The sequence below is a fragment of the Trachurus trachurus genome, assembly GCF_905171665.1.
Source record: "Trachurus trachurus genome assembly, chromosome: 24".
NCBI classification, from domain to species: Eukaryota; Metazoa; Chordata; class Actinopteri; order Carangiformes; family Carangidae; genus Trachurus; species Trachurus trachurus.
The window spans coordinates 9,759,014-9,778,655 of record NC_139910.1 but is presented as its reverse complement, the minus strand read 5'-3'; the positions used below and the strand labels follow the sequence as shown (position 1 = coordinate 9,778,655).

At 41.6% G+C, this 19,642-nt stretch overlaps 2 protein-coding genes across 2 annotated transcripts; one reads left to right on the top strand and one right to left on the bottom strand.

Moving 5' to 3' along the window:
• The first annotated feature begins 11 nt into the window (after positions 1 to 11).
• Positions 12 to 8,186, top strand: srsf5b (serine and arginine rich splicing factor 5b). The gene is made up of 8 exons (XM_084000464.1): positions 12 to 143; positions 441 to 588; positions 1,476 to 1,546; positions 1,636 to 1,749; positions 2,637 to 2,709; positions 4,112 to 4,185; positions 4,675 to 4,782; positions 6,549 to 8,186. The coding sequence occupies exons 2-8, from the start codon at positions 463 to 465 to the stop codon at positions 6,877 to 6,879; spliced, it is 897 nt and encodes a 298-aa protein (XP_083856590.1). The 5' UTR covers positions 12 to 143; positions 441 to 462; the 3' UTR covers positions 6,880 to 8,186.
• A 186-nt stretch (positions 8,187 to 8,372) lies between these two features.
• On the bottom strand, positions 8,373 to 17,779 carry slc10a1 (solute carrier family 10 member 1; the record flags this gene model as incomplete). The annotated part of the gene is made up of 9 exons (XM_084000226.1): positions 8,373 to 8,482; positions 9,469 to 9,671; positions 9,848 to 10,029; positions 10,962 to 11,166; positions 14,572 to 14,684; positions 16,354 to 16,440; positions 16,547 to 16,785; positions 16,883 to 16,907; positions 17,738 to 17,779. The coding sequence occupies 9 exons, from the start codon at positions 17,777 to 17,779 to the stop codon at positions 8,421 to 8,423; spliced, it is 1,158 nt and encodes a 385-aa protein (XP_083856352.1). The 3' UTR covers positions 8,373 to 8,420.
• Positions 17,780 to 19,642: the final 1,863 nt, after the last annotated feature.

The following is a 19,642-nucleotide window of genomic DNA, read 5'->3' as shown; positions in this document are numbered from 1 at the left end:
CTTCGTTTTTTTTTTTCCCAGCCCCTTCGCCGAACGACGGAGGCTCCATTTTGTTTTATTCTGGATTTTTGCAGTGAACTGTAGGAACAGCTAGCTAGCAAAACAAAATCACCACCCCAAAAAGAAACCCTAACAACTTGAAGGTATGTTTTGTTTTTTTCCAGACATTTAAATGCATCGTTATGGTAATTTTCTTGTCGTTATAATTAGCGTAACTTGGCGCGAGCGGTTACCGGTGGGTTTTAAAAAAAAATTGGGTTCCATTTGGAATCACGGCCGTTGCAAGCAAGTTGCAAACGTTTGGTTAGCTTGCTACCAAAAACCCACACGGGCCTGCTAATATTTAACAGGGCAATTCATCAGTTTATCGTGCTTTTTCTTTCTCGCTGTGTGCTAGCTAAGCTTTGATGCTGATGTGCCGAATTGTTTTTGTTCTGTAGACACATTTCCAACAACAGTAACATGAGTGGATGTCGTATTTTCATCGGTCGCCTGAGCCCCTCGGCCAGAGAAAAGGACGTGGAGCGGTTCTTCAAAGGATACGGCCGCATCCGAGACATCGACCTCAAGAGAGGCTTCGGCTTCGTGGTGAGTCCCCCATCGGTACCTGGAAATGGGTCATAGTAGTAGCTCTTATACAGATACAGTGAATTGTGCACAACTCTGTTTAGGAAATATCAACTTATTACTTAGCTTTTACAGCAACAGATTCATGCACGAGACGTTGAACCTCGACGTTTACAAAATAGATGTAGCTACAAAGTTGTTGTTCATTAAATGGCTGCCCTTTTGTTTCTTATGACCTTTATTGGCACACCTTCTGTGCATATCAGCCAGAATAATGTATGTCATCCATTGTTGAAAATACATGTTGCTAAATTTACCAACACAATACATACAGTACATGTATGTTCATAAAAACCTCTTAACCTTCAACAGAGTCTCAATCACATGAAGTATTCAGTCCCTTTTAAAGTTGTCGATCAGTCTGATGGCAGAAAATGAATTAGCATTGATAGAAGATTGATTGAAAAGCTATTCACCAATTGCAATCATTTTTCAATCAGTAACACTGCCAAAATGTAGGCTAATGATTTTCTTCATCGTGCATAAGCATCTTTGAGCTCTGGACTGTCGATCAGTCAAAACTAAACCTTTGAAGCGGTCACCTTTCGCTCAAGATGGTAATTATACACTTCATTATACTCAGTTGTATTAAAATCCCACATCTATTTGCTGCTGTGCACAGTAAACTGAGCTCCTGAGCTGCTTCCTGTTTGCCCTGATTATCTCGGAGATATTTTTATAACTACTGGAGCATATATGGTTCTGTTGATAGACACTATTGTGCAACTCTGGAAGGGCATATGAGACATTAAATCTGAGGATTGTGGTGGAACAACTCCAGGAATAGTGATGTGTGTGGTTGTGTGTGTAGGTGTATTAAAAACTGTCTTATGCTCTGTTTGCTGTAGGAGTTTGATGACCCCCGAGACGCTGAAGATGCAGTGTATGAGCTTGATGGCAAAGAGCTGTGCAATGAAAGGTAGGGATTTCCACTGTGCTGAAAGTAATTTTCTCAGTGACAAGCAGGTTTTTCAAGAAAAAGCTAAATCTTTTTGTTCTCTGTTTCAGGGTGACTATTGAGCACGCCCGTGTCCGCCTGCGTGGCGGCCGTGGCAGAGGTGGTGGCGGTGGAGGTGGACGTTTCTCTGATCGCTATGGGAGAGGCTCCCAGAACAGTCGGAGGTAAGCTTTTCACACCACTCTAAAGTTTTGATAATAAGAGTTTAAAGGAATAGTTCACCAAAAAATGAAATCCATTATTCCTCAAAGAGACCCGGGAGGGGGCTTCGTAGTCCAACGCAATCCTTATAAGAGTCAATAGCGCCCGACACTAAAAGGTCCTTAAAACTACACAAAAACTATGTAATATTCCTCCTTACTGCTCGTCCTCAAGGGATATAGTCCAGAGTTTACTCGAAACAACGTCATTTAGGACATTTTTACAGCCTAAACAGAACGTCAGAGTGCAATACAGGGATATCCCTTCAGGACACTTGGATTGCAGCGGAAGAGCAGTACGGAGGAATATTATGCAGTGTTATTGACCTTTTTGTGTCGGGCCCTATTACTCTCATATAAGGATTTTGTTGGACTACGAACCCCCCTCTCGGGTCTCCAGATGCACAAAACTAGTATTCATCAGCATGAGGGTGAGTCAACAATGACTCATGACTCACTAATGATGAATTTCAGTTTTTGGTGAACTATTCCTTTTAATTTGCTCAGCGATGGAAGATTACTATTCCTTGCTTTTGCTCAAATGAGAAATGAACAGATGTAAATCAGTAGCTGTGTCAGTTCACTGTAAAAAGCTCAGTTTATAACCATTGTGGGCATTTATTTTTCTTTTCCTATCATGTGAGTTTAATTTGGACCTGATAGATTATCTACAAGGTGGAACTCAATATCCTTAAATGGACCTTCTTAAAATTCAGTACAAGTGCAGCGCTGTACAGTTCAAAGCTCCTTAATTGGCCTTGTTATTGACAAGTAGCTAATGAGAGCTCTTAGTGCTGAAGTCTGTATCTGAGTCTCTTCCTTCAGCTCATCCAGTTGTTTTTCTGTTTCAGTCGAAACCCTCCGCCTATGCGCACTGAGAACCGTCTGATTGTGGAGAATTTGTCCTCCCGTGTCAGCTGGCAGGTTAGTACAACAACATGATTTTTTTAAACACAGCCAGTCAACTCTGACAGCTGCAACACCGCCACCAACAGTCTGCCTCCAACAATACACACATACAATATTAGAAATGAAGCTAAACGACAACGTAGAGAATCTGTTTCTGAATCTAATCAGTGATAATGATTTAGCTCTCTAATATGTATCTATTACAATCTGTACAAGCCCAAATTGTTCTTTGAGAATCATGGCTCTAATCAATCTGCATTTATTGCAGTTTTAAGTAATACATTCAAAAAGCAGTAACAACAAAATTAAATCTGTACCTGTTTTTCAAATTTTAACCAATTCTTCACCCCTTTATTTGCCAGCCTGACTGTTGTGTCATGTGGAAGAGCTCGCTTATGGTGGAGTAAACCCCTTCTGGGTCCTTCTGTCTGGGTTGAGCCTGTGGTGTCAGCCAGTCTGTCCAATCCTAGTTGACGCCTGCTGGTCTTGTGAGCGCTCGCTCCACACTAGAGGCGCTGGCGGCCCCCTTCACTCACTTGCAACGCCTGGTGTGTGGTTGAGAGCGAGAGAGAGGAAACAGAGAGTTGGCAGAGAGAAAGGAGAGGAAAGAGCGAGAGTCGATGATGATGGTGATGGTGGTGGCGTATTGATCGATGGTTCGTTAATTTGAGGGGCTTCGATCGATCGATATCCCCCCTCCCCCTCCCCCCTGTGGTGTTCCCGCACATCGCGAGCGAGAGAGAGAGTGTGAATTCCTCCCAGGTGCCCATGGATATAATCTGCTGTTATCCCGAGGTTATGGTGGGCTCGGAGAGCCTGCGGCCCACCCCAAAGGGTTTCGCTCTCAGGTAGTAGTTTCCTCTCTTCCACCCTGTTCACTCTCTTTACTGAGGCGGGGTGCCGAGACAGGGGCGGTCCCGGCGCGGAGCCCTGTGCCCTCCTTGCCAGGGAAAATGGGGCTCTTTGTGCCAAACGCTGCCCAGGCGGCGCCACTGCAGTTCAGTTCATGCAGATGGTGTTCATCTCTCTGTAGTTGTAATGAGCGGGGTGCAAGAATCTCAAAGCAAATACTCAGCCTGTCCAGAAGTAATGATAAATAATCAATTATATATATTTAATTATATAATAATCACAACACTCGAAATTATTTTTCACCAAATTGGCACACACTTTTTTTTTCTTTTTCTTTTTTGACATGTTTTTAAATATTTAGTTTAGTATTTTGTGTTTTGTTAGTTGCTGATCGTCTTTGAGGTTCTTGGGCTCACGCTCCATATCTGCAGTAGCCTGTTGTAGTCCTCTCAGAGAATCTAACCATCTCTCTTTTTGGGTAAATCAGTCCTGTCTGTTTTTAATGTCTCAGCCTGTGCTTGTGTCCCAAGCCTCTCCGTAAGTTGACTGGTGTTTGCATGTGTAGGATCTGAAAGATTTCATGAGACAAGCTGGAGAGGTGACATTCGCAGACGCACACCGCCCCAAACTCAATGAAGGGTAAGACCATTAACCGCCGTCGCAGTACGAGTTGCGTGCTTTGCTTGGTAACCCTTTCATTTACAGGCCGTTAATTATGTGATAATGTCAAGAAATAATAATTAACTGCGTAGAAATGTCAAGAAATCGCCTAGATAAACAGTCAATTTCATAGTAATGTCATGTTTTTCATAAAGGCAAAAGATTACACATGCTTTTCATGCTTTGAATCTTTTGGGAAAGGGCAGAATTTTTCTCCAAGTCCTTTTCAATTAACCGTTATTTCTGGGCTATTTCTAGGCAGCCAATCGTTATTTCTTGGCTATATTTCTCGACATTACTATGAAATTGAAAGTTATTTCTAGGCTATTTCTGAACAGCCCGTAAATTAAGGGGTTACCCTTTGCTTATGTTTGCAATTTGGGGGAAATTACCCTCCAATTAATGACAAAAAAAAGTGTGACTAAGGTTCCAGATAATGATGTCTTTTGTTGTTGTTGTTTTTTTTAGGGTTGTTGAGTTTGCCTCTTACAGCGACCTGAAAAATGCCCTTGAAAAACTGTCTGGAAAGGAAATCAATGGCAGGAAAATCAAGCTCATAGAGGCAGCCAAGAAGAGGTGAGTTGTCTGCTGGAAGCTCCATTCACTAAATAGAAAGGGGGGGGGGGGGGGGGGGAAATCAATACATATTAGGGGAGTCAGCTGATTGAGGCTGATTCGTTCCTTCTTACCTGTGATTAGCAATGTGCAGATGACGGTTTCCATTTTCAGACTCATGCCGCCTTTTCATTCACGATTAAAGCCCTCTGTTCCCCGAGAGTCATCTAGGACTGAACTGATTAGCTCCACTGGCTTCAGAAGAACTGATGTAGCTGGATGAAAACAGACGAGACGACTTGTAGCTGTAACCAGGATCAGACAAGAACAAGTCATAGATTCATAATATTGGTTATCACACAACAGATTCAGGCTGATTGTAGTTTAGCATGAGCGCCTTATTGTAACACGACGCTTGGAAACCGAGGGAGAAGCGTAAAATAGTATTGATTTTCGATAAACGTGCCACTCAGGTAGTTTATGAGAATAGCACTTATAGCAGTAACTTAAGAGGCAGACCACAGACACAGGAAGTGCTGCTCATCATTACCGCGTCTGGCAGGGTTGACTGTAATTATTTGCTCACAGTCCGACGGCCGATCGCTGCTTTCTATTATTTGTTTATGTTTCACCTGTCTTGAAATGCACTTTATAGAAGCTCATGGTTCAAAAGCCAAATTATCCTGAGCTCAGGACCGCCGAAGCCTCCCTCATTGATATGTATTGTCCACGGCCCCACACTTAACAAGTATGGGATGGAGAATTTTTCACACTCCATCTCAGGTGTTAAGTGTCAAATTGGATCTAAATCCTCCGGGTGCTCGGCGCTCTGGAGGGGAGAGGCAGAAAAACAACACACTTAATCCTTTTGTTTCCCCGTTTTCCATCCTGCTCGGGATGAAGGACGCTGCCCCACACACACACCCACTCACACACACACACACAATGGTTATCAGATCAGATCGGATGTATTAATTCAAATAGGATATTCCTGGAAATAGGACGCTCCTTTTTAAAAGCTTGATTATTAAATGCAGTTTTAACAACAGGACTCACGCAGCATGTCCCTGGTCCTGGCAGGTAGATACCAGGATGTATAGCTCACTCTGTCTCAGTGTTGGCAAACATACAGCATAAACAACCTTTGTTTTGTTGGTCTTCATTGATGTTTTGTCAATATGTTGGTATTGTTGCCAACTGCTGTCACTGTATCCTCTCACTTTCATTTCTCTTTAATGACTGAGCTGCACTTCTGTTTTGTTAGGCCCTGGAGACAGTAAAGTGATTTAGATTTTTTTTTTTTAAACAAAAACAAACTTGGTAACCCCTTTAATTTACAGCTATGTGATCATGTTAAGAAATAACAAAGAATTGCGTCATAATGTCTAGAAATGGCCTAGAAATAACGCTCAATTTCATAGTAATGTTGAGAAATATAGCCAAGAAATAACGATTGATTGCATAGAAATAACGGTCCGTTGCAAGGACTTGGTGGAAAACAATTCAAAGCATGAAAAGCATGTGTCATCTTTTGCCTCTTATGGAAAACATGACATTACAATGAAATTGACCTTTATTTCTAGACATTACTACGCAATTAATTGTTATTTCTTGGCCATTTCTTGACATTATCACGTAATTAGCAGCCTGTAAATTAAACGGTTAATACAAAAACTTAATACAAGATAAGATGCATTCTAGGAGGAAAAAATATTCTTTTTTTTTAATTTGTCAAACGATCGATACTTGTGACTTATCCCAGTGTTTCTCTCTTTTCTGTCTTCCAGGTCGAGAAGTCGTTCCCGGTCTGAGAGCTCCTCTCGTTCCCGGTCTCGTTCCCGTGGTCGTTCTCCGTCCCGCTCCCCCCGGCGTTCCCGCAGCCCCGCCAAGGCCCACAACCGCTCCCGCTCCCGCAGCGCCTCCCCCGCCGGCAGCAACTCATCGCCGGCCCCCAAGTCGAAGGAGCCCCCCAAGCGCTCCTCCAAGACGAGCAAATCGGCCACCCCGCCCTCCCCGCCGCCCCCGAGAGAGCCGAGAGAGCCGAGAGCCTCCGTCTCCCGCTCGCGCTCCCGTTCACGCTCCCGCTCTCGTTCCCCTTCCACCGACAGCCAGCGCTAAGGAGCTCGCGTGTAAGTTCAATGGGAATCAAAAAACCGTAGAAACAACTTGTTTCAGCAGTAGAATCAGCTTGGAGGAGTTGGCACACCGGAGCTCCCATGAACCCGTCTGACAGCCGAGACGAGCCCCCCCCCCCCTCCCTCAGTAACGTTTGATTTTTTTTTCCTGTCCGGATTTTTCTCGCCATTTTTCTCTAGGTTTTTTTTTTTTTTTCACATTAACCACATCAATTCAATATCAGACAGGAACTATAGATAGTTTATTCTCATTATTGGGCATTTAAACGGTGTGACATCATTTGGACGGCAGATTCTCAGTGCGTCTGTTTGTGTCGTATGTTTACACCCAGCGACTCCTCGCCTTTTTTTTTTTTTTTTTTTTCTCGTAACTTTTTTGAATAAATTCACCCACGAGGCTGCAGGTCCAGCTCTGCTGCTGTGCCATCATCGCTAACGTCAGAGTGAACCAGCATCTACATCCACCGTCGGCGCGGAGCTGCCACCGATCTCTAACCTTTTTTTTTTTTTTTTTCAGCAGTAGCGGGTTCTGACGAGTCGTGCGTCCGCTAATCTTTACTCCTCGTGATACTTCTGCTTCTTAGGCGCAAGAATTTTTTTAACCACTTTCCACACATTTTCACGTCTTCTTCTTCCCCTCCACCCTCTTTTCCTTGCCTCACTGTCGCCACCACGGCTGCTGTGAGTGGTCGGTAAAAATCTTTAGGATGCTTGCATGGGCTTTTGTTTGATCAAACTTAAGAATCTATTATTCTATACTTTATTTGTGCTTATAACTCAAATACAACCCGTGATTATTATGACCCGGTTTTGGCAGCTTCATTATCAAGAACACCTGTGTAAAAAATAAAGCACATTGTTCCACCGGTTAAAAAGCTGTACAGGCAATTAGACTCATTTCATTTGGTGACTGTTAAACTTTTATTTTGTAGGATGTATGGCTCTCTTCGAGGATGAGGTCAACTCTTTTGATTTCAACACTTTAAAAATGATGTTGACACATGATGCAGTTGATACTAGCATTGTTGTTATGAATGTTATTTTATCTCTTTTGGTTAAAGGGGTTTTTGTGTTTTGCATTGGAGACTTTTATTTTAGTGTATAAATGTAATTCCAAGAATACTTGTTGGTACTGTGACTGGTGTTACTGTGGTTCAAAGATGAACATGTAGACAAAAAAAAATTCAACATTTTTTACGTGAGGATTTTATTTTACAGTGAAAAAAGAAAAAAAATATGATGGACGTTTGTATGCTGTAGGAAGACAAAGAACTCAATAAAAGCATTTTAACTAAATCGTGCAGTTTCGTCTTCGTCGGCGCTCGATCAAGAAACATATACAAGACAATGTACAGATAAATTACTTGGCACAAAATGGCGTCCCCCTGCTGATACACATCTTTGCAGTTTGTTTTAAGTAGTGCAGGGAGTCCTGAGTGACCTGCTCCCATCGGGCTTCGGTCCTCAAAGAGTTCACGTCACTGGACCAAAGAAAAACACTCGGGGATGTTGGAGGTCGGTCCGTCACACCGTCACGTCACTCGCCTCCTTCAGTTTGTCCTCGCAGGACGCCGGCTTGTACGAGCCTGCAGGTTAGACAGAGTGACACAGTCATTTCTTCTTTCAACATCATTTCCTGTAGTTCTTTTTATCGATGGCTATCATCTGTTTGAAACCAAAATAAAAGCATGAATCTAGGGAAATGATTCTTTCACATGAGAGGTTTTTGTCAAGGGCAAGTTTGAAAATAGGGTTGAACCATGTAAAACCTTGCAGTGAAGCTGTTTAAAATCCAAATATATTTAGTTAGAGTTAGAGAACTAGAGATTTGAGTTAGAAATCACATAAAATGGACAACAATCAGCACATTTTCACATTTACTGAGATGAAATTATCAAATACTTTTAATTGCTGCTTAATAAATAGCTCCAGGCTCAATTGTTCTTAGTGTAGATGTAGATCAAATGTTAAAAATCAAATCAAAAGTAAATATTTTGACTTGCCTTATTAGGCTATTAAACTAGGAAAATAAGCGACAGAAAATGACAGAAAAACATTTTATATAAGGTCATCCCATAATGTACAGTACCTATGTTCATTGTTGCAGTGCAAATATATCACAACATTTTACTTTAATGATGAATTGAATCAAAATGTTCAAATACTTTTTGTTGTTTTTTTGTTTTGTTGCAAAAGCTGCAGGAATAAAACGCCACAACTCAATAAGGGACGACTTAAGAATATGACCCACAGGTAGATGAGAGTGAATGTAACCTGATGAGGACTGATGGGAACATATATGGGATGCAACTAAAAGGGAAAAATCCCACAAATTTGGGTGTTCATGTTTGGTGGTCTCACAGAAGTTTTCTCCTAACTTCTGAAAAACTAAGACTGAATAAAAACCAGTCAATTCCTCAAAAATAACTAAACTAAAACTGCTTAATCGCTTGTTGAACTAACTAAAACTAAACTGAAAATAAAAATAAAAACTAAATTTTAAAACTATAATAACCTTGCTCTGTAATGAAGTCACCTGCATAAAAAAAAAAAAAAAAAAACCCCGTCTCACCTGTCTCCTCCTTCTGCGTGAACCTCTGGTGACACCTGAACAGCAGGATGAGCGCGGCCGCCTCCAGCAGCTGGAAGCCGACGTAGACCATGGGGAACAGGAACAGGGGCCCGATCACCTCGGGGGGGTAGGCCAGCTTCAGGATGGTGGAGCACAGCTGGATGTTCTGGCAGCCCGTTTCCATGGCGATGGTCCTCCGCTCCCTGAGGGATGGCCATTGTTAAGTCACTGATACATAAAGAGGAAGACTCATGACTCTGCCACCGTATCCATCAGAGGCTTTTTAGATAACAATTATAAACAAACAGTTAATTTTAATGGTTTATACCTGATCTATAAAAAGCTCTATAGGTAATTGATTAACCATTTCCTGACTTACGACTGGTTGAGTCTGAAGAGCGAGGAGATGATGTATCCGAAGGTGTAGCCTGTGAAGGGCATGAGAGCCCCGATGGCCATGAGAGGAGGAGACAGCACGGTGAGGAGGACGGAGCCTCCGATGGAGAAAGTGGCAGCGCCGCCGATGAACAGCACAGAGATCATCATGATGCCGAGGCCGACCTGAGAGCAGCCGGACAGGAAGTGGCTCAGACTCTCAGTACTGTTTGTATTTTTGACACTGCACATGATCTGGGCGACCGTGTTCCTTTACTACAGTGCAGTTTGTTTTGAATCAATCCTGCAGGACAGGGGCCTTCAATGTTGCAAACTGATGGAGAGATGGAGCAGGGACCCCCTACTATATAAAATTATATCTTGTTATTGTGCATTCAATACTATTCAATACTACGACATGGTCATCATGTATACAAGCTATTCCAATTGACACTGTTATTTTAAACACAAATGTCTCAACAACAAAAAAAAGACATAGTCTCATCAACCAAAAATTCTGCGACCCTCCTGCAGTACCTCGCCGGACCCCCTAGGGGGTTGCAGACCCCCTGTTGAAGACCTCTGCTGTAGGAGGTAGTCACAGGACACTAAATGTGTATCAATCCATGGCTGAAAGTAGTTCCCAACAAATGCAGCATTAATGATGTTTGATTAAAAAAAAATAAGAAGTCAGTGTCCTGTTATTTCAGGAAAAAACTCAGCTTTTAAATGAAGTGAAATCATATAATGAAGTTGTTTTTAATGATCCTTTTTTTTATCATTTAGTATTTGATGACTACTTGAGAGAAAAATATAGAGAAAATACCAAATTATAATGGCACACAGTACAAGATGATGACCTGAACTTGCTTTGTTTTTATCACCAACAGCCCAGAACCCAAAAATCTTCATTTTACAATGACGTAAAACTGAGAAAATTAGCAGATCTATAGACCTGAGGACCAGGAAACATCACATTTTTTGTATTTTTGTTTGATAAATTACTAAAACTAATACCAAAATGTTTGATTACAGTAATTCCTTGCTTTTATGAGACAGCAACAGAAGTCTGACTGATCTCCTTATGTTTTGACCCTCTGACCTCTGACTGCACTGACCTTGGTGATGGTGGTGGCGTAGCGCGGCCTGTAGTGGTTGATGAGGACGCCGGCGCCGCAGGGGATGAGGATCATGAAGAGCGACACGACGATGTCGACGTAAGGCACCGAGCTCTGCAGGTTGGTGAGGCCCTGGCAGTAGAGGTAGAGCAGCAGCGGCATCATGCCCATGGCCAGCAGCGTGGAGCAGGACGTCATCACAATGCTGAGGAGATGGAGAGAAACATGTTGTCCAACTTACTTCCAATGTGGAAATCAATTAACACACACCTACTACTGTTTTGCCAAAGTTTAATTTCCCAACAGAAATTCACACTCTGTCTGTCTGTCCAACTTATTATTACATGTCAACAAACACTGGTCAGATTTCCAAGTCACTTTGTGGAGATATTTGTGGTTCTCTGATAATTTATGATTCCTAGCTTCCTCCTTATATTTTTGGCAGTCACTCCAAACTTCCTGTTTTGACCTGTTTCCTGAAAACAAGATAAGATATTAATTGTTTTTACAGGTTTCATCTCCATGAACCATGATTTTTTTTTTTTTTGGTGACCCCTCAACCATCAAATCAAAAAAATGTATGTGCAATCCAGTCATAAATAATGAGACAGTGTATAATTTGAGTATACTTTTTTTTTTTAAGATAAGATGTGTCTTGATTTTGTTTCTCTGGGTCTTTTGGAGCTAATTTCCATTTCCAGCTCAGGATCAATACTTTGCACTTCTCTGTGTTTTTACTTCACCTCCGTCCACATTACAGTAACTGTCACTGGGGTGTGATGAGGCCTGGAGCCTGCAGAGGCTGCTGCTGCTGCTGCTGCTGCTGCTGGAGCTACTAGAGCTTTACTTTACACATGTTCATTTACTGAGGTGCATTAGACTTATCTGTACCGAGGTTTATGACCCTCACCCAGCAGCTGTGCATGTCACAGTCACACCTTTACATGCTAATAATCAGTCCTGCAACTGTTGCTGTCGTTGTGAAAGTTGATTGAGCCCCAGAAAATATCACATTATGACTCGTCTGTCGTCTTTTAAACAAAAACTGTGGTTCACAAACAGACAAACAGAATAAAATCTATGCTATTTTCTATTAAGTATTTTATCAAAACAATGCTTCAGTCTGTTTCAGTCATTAATGGCTCATGTTGCCTCACAGCTGCGGGGCAGATAAGATCCTCAGACGTCAGATAGAGCAGGAATGTCCTGAACGACTCTGAGCCTGAGGAGGTGAACGGCCTCACGGCTGCAAGTAAAGGGGTGTAGTAGTAATATATCATATTATTATTATTATTATCTTCTTATTGTCATATAACGTGTGTTTTACGATCGGGCGACGTCCTGCAGGTCGTTCAACTCTTAATAACGGTAGAAACTGTGCCACTGATGATCAGATCACAGGATGTTCTCTGACAAGGTCATTAATCACACCTGTAAGAAGGCAGCACGTGGGCGAGGTCCTTGAACTTTTACTTATTCAATAAAAACACACAAGACCATTTATATTATGGTGGCCCTGAGAGGTCAGTACACCACAGTTTAACATCATGCACATGCAATAACTAGGGCTGTCAATATTCATTACTTTAAGTTGTAAAAATTACAATAATATAAATATCAACAATAGCCTAGACAGAAAATTGATTAATTGTGATTGATCCACAACTACCTGTGATTAATTATTAGTGTTTATGGGGACATGAAATAGTGACAAGCTGAGGTGCGGCACTAACATTAGCATAAAGTTTCACAATTACAGGTAACACTTTATAATTAGTAGGCTACACACTATTAAGCATTAGTTAAGCATTAAATACTGAATTCATCATTTATAACACATGAATACTCATTAGTATTTAGTTTATAAACACAGTTAAAAATGTTTTACTCATCATTGATTAGCACTAACTGTATTTACATACTAATGAGTATTCATGCGTTATAAATGAAAAATTCTGTATTTATTAATGCTTAACTAATGCTTAATAGTGTGTGCTACTTATTTTAAAGTGTTACCCAACATATATTTGCTGTGTAATATCTGAATCATGCAACATTGACATTATACTAAACCAAACAAATTAACAACCAGGTCCGTCACTAGTTTGCGTCCCTGGAAACACTTTCCCTGTGAGTGTTGTCAAACTGATTTGCAGCACATTTTGTGTGTTTTGTATCTATATTTTCTTAAGCTGCAGTATGTTGATCTCTCAGGGCCACCGTAGTTATTGGTCCGTGCAGACAGTTTCAGTTTTTGTGTGTGTGTTATTGGGGTTTTCTGCTCCAATAAAACTGTCTCACAGTGAGGACTGTGGATTATCTGTGACATTTACTCCAGGGAGATTTGTTCTACAAACAGCAGAGACAAAATTCATTTATTCTCACAGTTTTGTGATGGCAGCTCAGGTCCCAGCAGTAGATACCTCAACACCTCGGCACAGGGAGTCAAAATGATATCAGATATCTACACGGCTGGATACCTTTTTTGTTGTTGTTGTTCTTTGAGATTTGGGTGAACTTGCCCTTTAAACTTTTAGAAAACATCCCAGAGGATAAATAACTGTAATCTGACAGGAGCTCTCTCGACAGCTCAAGGAAACAGCTGTCAAGTACAGGTGGCAGACACCGCTGCATGTCTGCAGGCTGCGACTTCATCCGTCATTTCAAGGAGACGAGCTGCTGCAGCTCCGGATGAAGACACAGACTGATGACACTCGCTGTCACCTCACACACACACACACACACACACACACACACACACACACACACACACACACACACTGAATGAACTCCCTCGATTCATTTAACCCTTGTTGTCCTCCTGGGTCAAGGAAGGAAGGAAGGAAGGAAGGAAGGATGAAGGGAAAGGAAGAAGTACAAAGGAAAAGATAGGAAGGAAGGGGGAAAAAGAAAGGAAAGATAGATGGGGAGGGAACAGATTGGGTCAATTGGGTCAAAAAAGAAGGAAGAAGTAAGGACGAAGCGAAGGAAGGAAGGAAGGAAGGAAGGAAGGAAGGAAGGAAGGAAGGAAGGAAGGAAGGAAGGAAGGAAGGAAGGAAGGAAGGAAGGAAGGGAAAAAGGATTGTGGAAAGAAGGAAGGGAGAAAGGGATAGAAGGAAGGAAGGAAGGAAGGAAGGAAGGAAGGAAGGAAGGAAGGAAGGAAGGACGAAGGGAAAGGAAGAAGGACAAAGGGAAAGATAGGAAGGAAGGGAAAAAAGAAAGGAAAGAAAGATAGAGGGAGGGAACAGATTGGGTCAATTGGATCAAAAGAGGAAGGAAGTCGAAGTAAGGGCGAAGGGAACGAAGGAATTGGGGAAAAAGGAATGAAAGAAAAATGAAGGAAAGGAACAGATTAGGTCAAGGGAGGAAGCAGGAGGACGGACGAAGGAAGGAAGGAAGGAAGGAAGGAAGGAAGGAAGGAAGGAAGGAAGGAAGGAAGGAAGGAAGGAAGGGAAAAAGAATTGTGGAAGGAAGGAAGGGAGAAAGGAAGGGAAGAAGGGAGGATGGAGGGTTTTAAACGAGTCCAAAGCCAAATTTATCAGAATCTCTGAACTGCTCTTAACTATTATGCAAAGGTGACGGTGATATTGTGATGTAAAGTTTTTCCCACCTGAGGTTCATGTCGCCCTTTAGGGCCAGAGCCAGGATGTTGGAGAGACTTCCTCCTGGACAGCAGCCGCAGATCAGGATCACCACGGCCGCCATGTCGTCCAGCTGGAACGCCTACAGCGCCGAACGATAACATCATCATCTCTCTGTTATCAGAGTCTGCTCCTGATAACAATGTCTCATACTGATACCACCAATGTCACCAATGCACAGGAGAGAGATGGATTAAACCCTGTCAACAAACATATCAAAGATAGATCACATAAAGGTCACTGACTCTACATAGGTTTTTGCCCCGTTTGTGCAATTTATTGTAAATGTTTCATAATGTTTTCAACTTCTTTAGCCTTTCTTCTACTTCTTCTTCCTCTCATTCATCCTCTATGTTAAATTTAAGTTCACTACACCTACAATTTTGAGAGGACTGGGGGGCGCCATATAGCTCAGTTGGTTGAGCAGGTGCCCCAAACTATACAGTCCTCGCTGCAGCTGGCCCCAGTTTGATTCCCAAATCAGGTGCCCGTTGCTGCATGTCAATCCCCCCCTCTTTGCCTCCTCATTTCCTGTCTCTCTCAACTATCCCATCAATTAAAGGCAAAAAACCTCTCAAAAAATACTTCGGAAAAAAAAATTAAGAGGACCCAAAACAAAAAACAAAATGAATGTATTTCGTGCATTGCCGAGCCCACGGCCCATAAATAATAACGTTGTCCTCCTCTTCTTCTCCGCAGCACTTGTAACATATCAGCCATGAGTAGGATTCGTACCCCACCTCCCCATCCAAATTCATCCAACAACCATACAAGCCAAATGGCCACAACAGTCTGACTGGGACTCAAACCCACAGCCTCTCAATCTAAAGTCAATGACAGTACCCACTGACCGATCCATGTGCATGTAGCTATTAATCACGGACTCCTCTGATGTCTCTGCAGTTTATCAACTTCTGACCCATTTTTCCCTCAGACATTATATGATGTCGACTCTCGGATGTTTGAGGTGTTTATCACTTTCTCTTACTGTCAAAGTCCAACACACACAGGTTGAGCTCCTTCATGTCAGTGTTCAGAGAGAGAGAGAGATGAACATGTGTCTGTCTGATTAGCTCTGTCTGTACAATGTGTGACTCCTAATCTTAAAGGGAGAGTTCAACATTTTGGCAAATTGTCCCATTGCCATAATCCCTATCGTTTTAGGAGTAGGTTTGTTACCTTTAATTGTCGGTGCAAGCTATTTTTAGAACGGTGGAGCAGAGCCGCGAGCTGTGGAGGCTCATGGGATTTCTTGGTTACCCTCATCAAACTCATCAAATACACAATCCAACAACTCCAAAACGCTCTGGTGGACAAGTTGTGACCTGCACATTCACCACGCTATGAGATAATAACAGAACGTTACGAGACGGAGTTGTTTTAGAGGTAAAAACAAAAAAAAAACTAAGTTTTTCAACCTTGATGAAAAACTGCCTTCGACGGGAATGCACATCAGCGGTTTTACACAAATTTACCTCGAAAACAACTCTGTCGTGGGTTCAGTTCCCATGATTCTTGGATCACACACTTTAGTAATTGTTTCCATTAATCAAATAATCTCTTTACATATAAAATGCTGTCAAAAGTGAAATGTCACTATACAAGGCTGGAACCAGCATTCATTTGCTATTTTCCCTAACAACAAACAAACAATGATATCATGTATTGATCTATATTAATAAACTCAAATCATTCATAATTTGGTTTCATCGTTTCAGACTTCAGATGCTTCCTAAGTATAAAGTACCAACCTTTACAAAGCAAAAGGCTGTGAAAGGCATCACACCGTACTGGGCCAGCACCGCTATGGTCACACCCTTAGGCTTCACTATGTGGCCCTGCAACAGAGGGGAAAGGCTGTTTAGTACATAAAGTACTCACAAAGATTCATTAAAGTTCATCGTAAACATAAATAATCTGCATCTAAAGTGTTTCCGGTTTCACCTTGATCTTGGACACCTCCATGGTGCATCCCAGTGAAACCATGGTGATGAACAAGACGACCACCATCAGGATGTTGATGGATTTGTCCAGTAAAGGTGAAATCAGAGGCGTCGACACAGAGCTGGTGTTGGGAGCCGTGACGTTAAGCCACAAATCTGAATCAAAATACACATAATCTACATAGTCTACGCCTACGTCCTCCATGGTGGAGCAGCACACCAGACACTGGAAGTAAAAACCTTTAAACACAAAAAAGAGAGAGAAAGAGAGATTAGAAAACACTCTGTGTCTTCAAGCTTCACTGTCTCCTCATGTCTCCATCCATCAGTCATGCACAACGCTTCATCTGCTCTTTGTAATCCTGCACAATAAAAAGACACACAGAGCATGACAGGAGTTAAGCAGCCAGGAGGGGAAAATAAAATCTGTGACAGATAATAAAAACTAATAATAAAAACACACCCACGTTTGACAGCACTGGTACAACTCTGCTTTTTCCTTAGACATGCACATCACATACACACTACGCCATGCAAAAAGAAATCTGAAGACCCTGAGGTCAGATGCTTCCATACCTTTTTTTTCACAGTTGGAGTAAATATGGTGCTTTTATTTGTGGTGCTTTAGCTCCTATACACTGCTGCGTTCATCGTCTGTGTGAGCGGCAGAAAGGTCGGCGTTGTGTGTGTGTGTGTGATAAGTGTGGCTGCTTTTTCAACATCACTGATCAGAGCGAGCACAATCTTTCTGTTCATAGTTCACGTTATATGATCCTGAGAACCTTTCCCCTAATATCCTCACAAATCCTCCATGTATAGTGGAAACCTATAAGCATGCAGGTGTAAATTATAGTCTGGTGCCTGAATCATCACAAGAAGGTATTTCCAAACAGATGTGGGTCATTTTCAACAAAATAAAAGTCACATATGTTTCTCAATTTGCTTAAACTTCCTCTGTGTTTACATGTATATATATATGCAATGCTTGAAACTGAAGCATAAAAGGTGTTTGAAACCTTATGGTGCCACATTTCTGCAGAGTTTCACTTAAAATCTGTTAAATCTGTGCTTTTTTTTGCTTCTTTTGTTTTTCGAGATTCTCTTCTCTTCTCTTCTCTTCTCTTCTCTTCTCTTCTCTTCTCTTCTCTTCTCTTCTCTTCTCTTCTCTCGTGCTTCAGTGCCTGTAGTTTACCTGCATCTCCAGAGTCGACAACCACATCCTCCCTACTGGCATGCTCACATGCTGCGTGCAGACAAATTACTTTCACAGGATTTCTCACATCTGTCTTGCACCCATGAAAAGAAGCACATTCTTTTTTTTATTTATTTATAAAAAAGATACTACGGAGCTTCATAAAAGTGTCTCGCAGCTACACGCTGACCTCCCGAGTGTTGTGCAGGTGAGAATTACACACCTTTCCAAGGAGCTCGGTTTGTGCAAAAATAGAAGAAACCACCCGGAATGGATTTCCTCCCACACCAACAAACACTTAGTTTGTAAGTCAGATATGTTTGCAGCTAGATCTCATAGTTTTTTTTTATCACCTGATGGGATGGAGGTTTCTTCTTTTCTTCCTTTTCTTCTTCTTCTCTCTGCATGAGACAAAATCTGGTCCTTGTGTTTTGCCGCTGTCTTTTTTTTGGTGTTATTGTTGTCAATCATACAGTAAATGACAGCACATGACAAGAGCCACCGGTGGTACAGAAGTGCCATCTAGTGCACAGTCGGCTTCTGCAGCTCAGGAGGAGAGAGAGTGTGACTTTACTGTAGAGAAAAGCAGAATATGTCAACAAATATCCCACAAACATGCGTGGTTTTTATCGAATCATTGCACAAACGATTAGAAAAATACAAGAGAAAACACTGAAAGGTGATCAAAGGTTTGAAATAAACAGAAAATGACAGTTTTAAAGTGAAATTACTTGATATTAGAGTTTGCTAAAGCGCAGTAATTAGAAAATACAGTGCCTCCAGTCTCACAGGTCTGATCACATACACCTGCAGGATGTGTAAAGTGTATATTTTTCTTACTTTTCTTATCTCTGTGTTATAGCACTGCTTTTATGCCCTTATATTATACTGTGTTACTGGATACTTGAATTCCTACTTGAATCTCTAAGTTTACGTAAAATTTACTGTTTCTAACCAACCTTTCACATCTTCTGCTGGGTGGGACTGACCTGGGATCAAATCCAGAACCTTCTTGCTGTGAGAATAACAGTGCTCACCATTGTACCACCATGCCCTTTGGATGTTTCAGAAATAATTCTGAATCTGATAAATGACTAATTTAAGAGTGAAATACTTGATTGTGATAATTGAAACTATAGTCGGCTCATATTGAAAACGACATAAACCCAACACTAGCAAACGGTTGGCTCATAGAAACCCGAGGTATGAATGTCCTGTCAGTTCCTGATTACTGTAAGATGCATGTTGAGCTGCTGAATAAAGATGTATTATAGTACAATTTGGTCTATTTATATCTAATATAGCTTGTTTTGCTCGTAATTTACTCCATTTTATGATTTCCTGAGACATTCATGGTCAATTTAAGAATAGTACGCTGAATTCACAGATGGAAGAACTTTTAAAGCAAGACAGTTAATCTCATATTTCCCGATCTAAGGTTTTAAATCTTGGCAAACACAGGATCATTTGCAGTGATCATAACGTGTCAGTGCTGAAGCCAGTTTTGTTTGGCTCTGCGATCATTTGAGTTTTAACAAATCAACCCGTCTTTGATTTATATCATCAATCATGTCTGAGAAGAGTTATTCTTAATGACGTTTTGACTGTAACTTCTCCTTTCAGGGAAACATCCCATCCACATTCCCCCTGAAGCTTTTCTCCCCCACTTTGACTTGTTTACTACAGACCACAAAGGGTCAGGGAGGAGAAGAGAAGAATATCTAAATGATGATCTCCGTCCTGTGAGAACATAATTCACATGGACCGACTGCTCTTATCTACCACGGCTTCTAAAATGAGATGTCTAGTAAGTAAGTAAGGCAAAGGTCAGGAAGCTTCAACCGTACTTAAACCAACGAAACCACAACATCAACGTCTTCAGAGACAAGTTTAATGACATTTCAC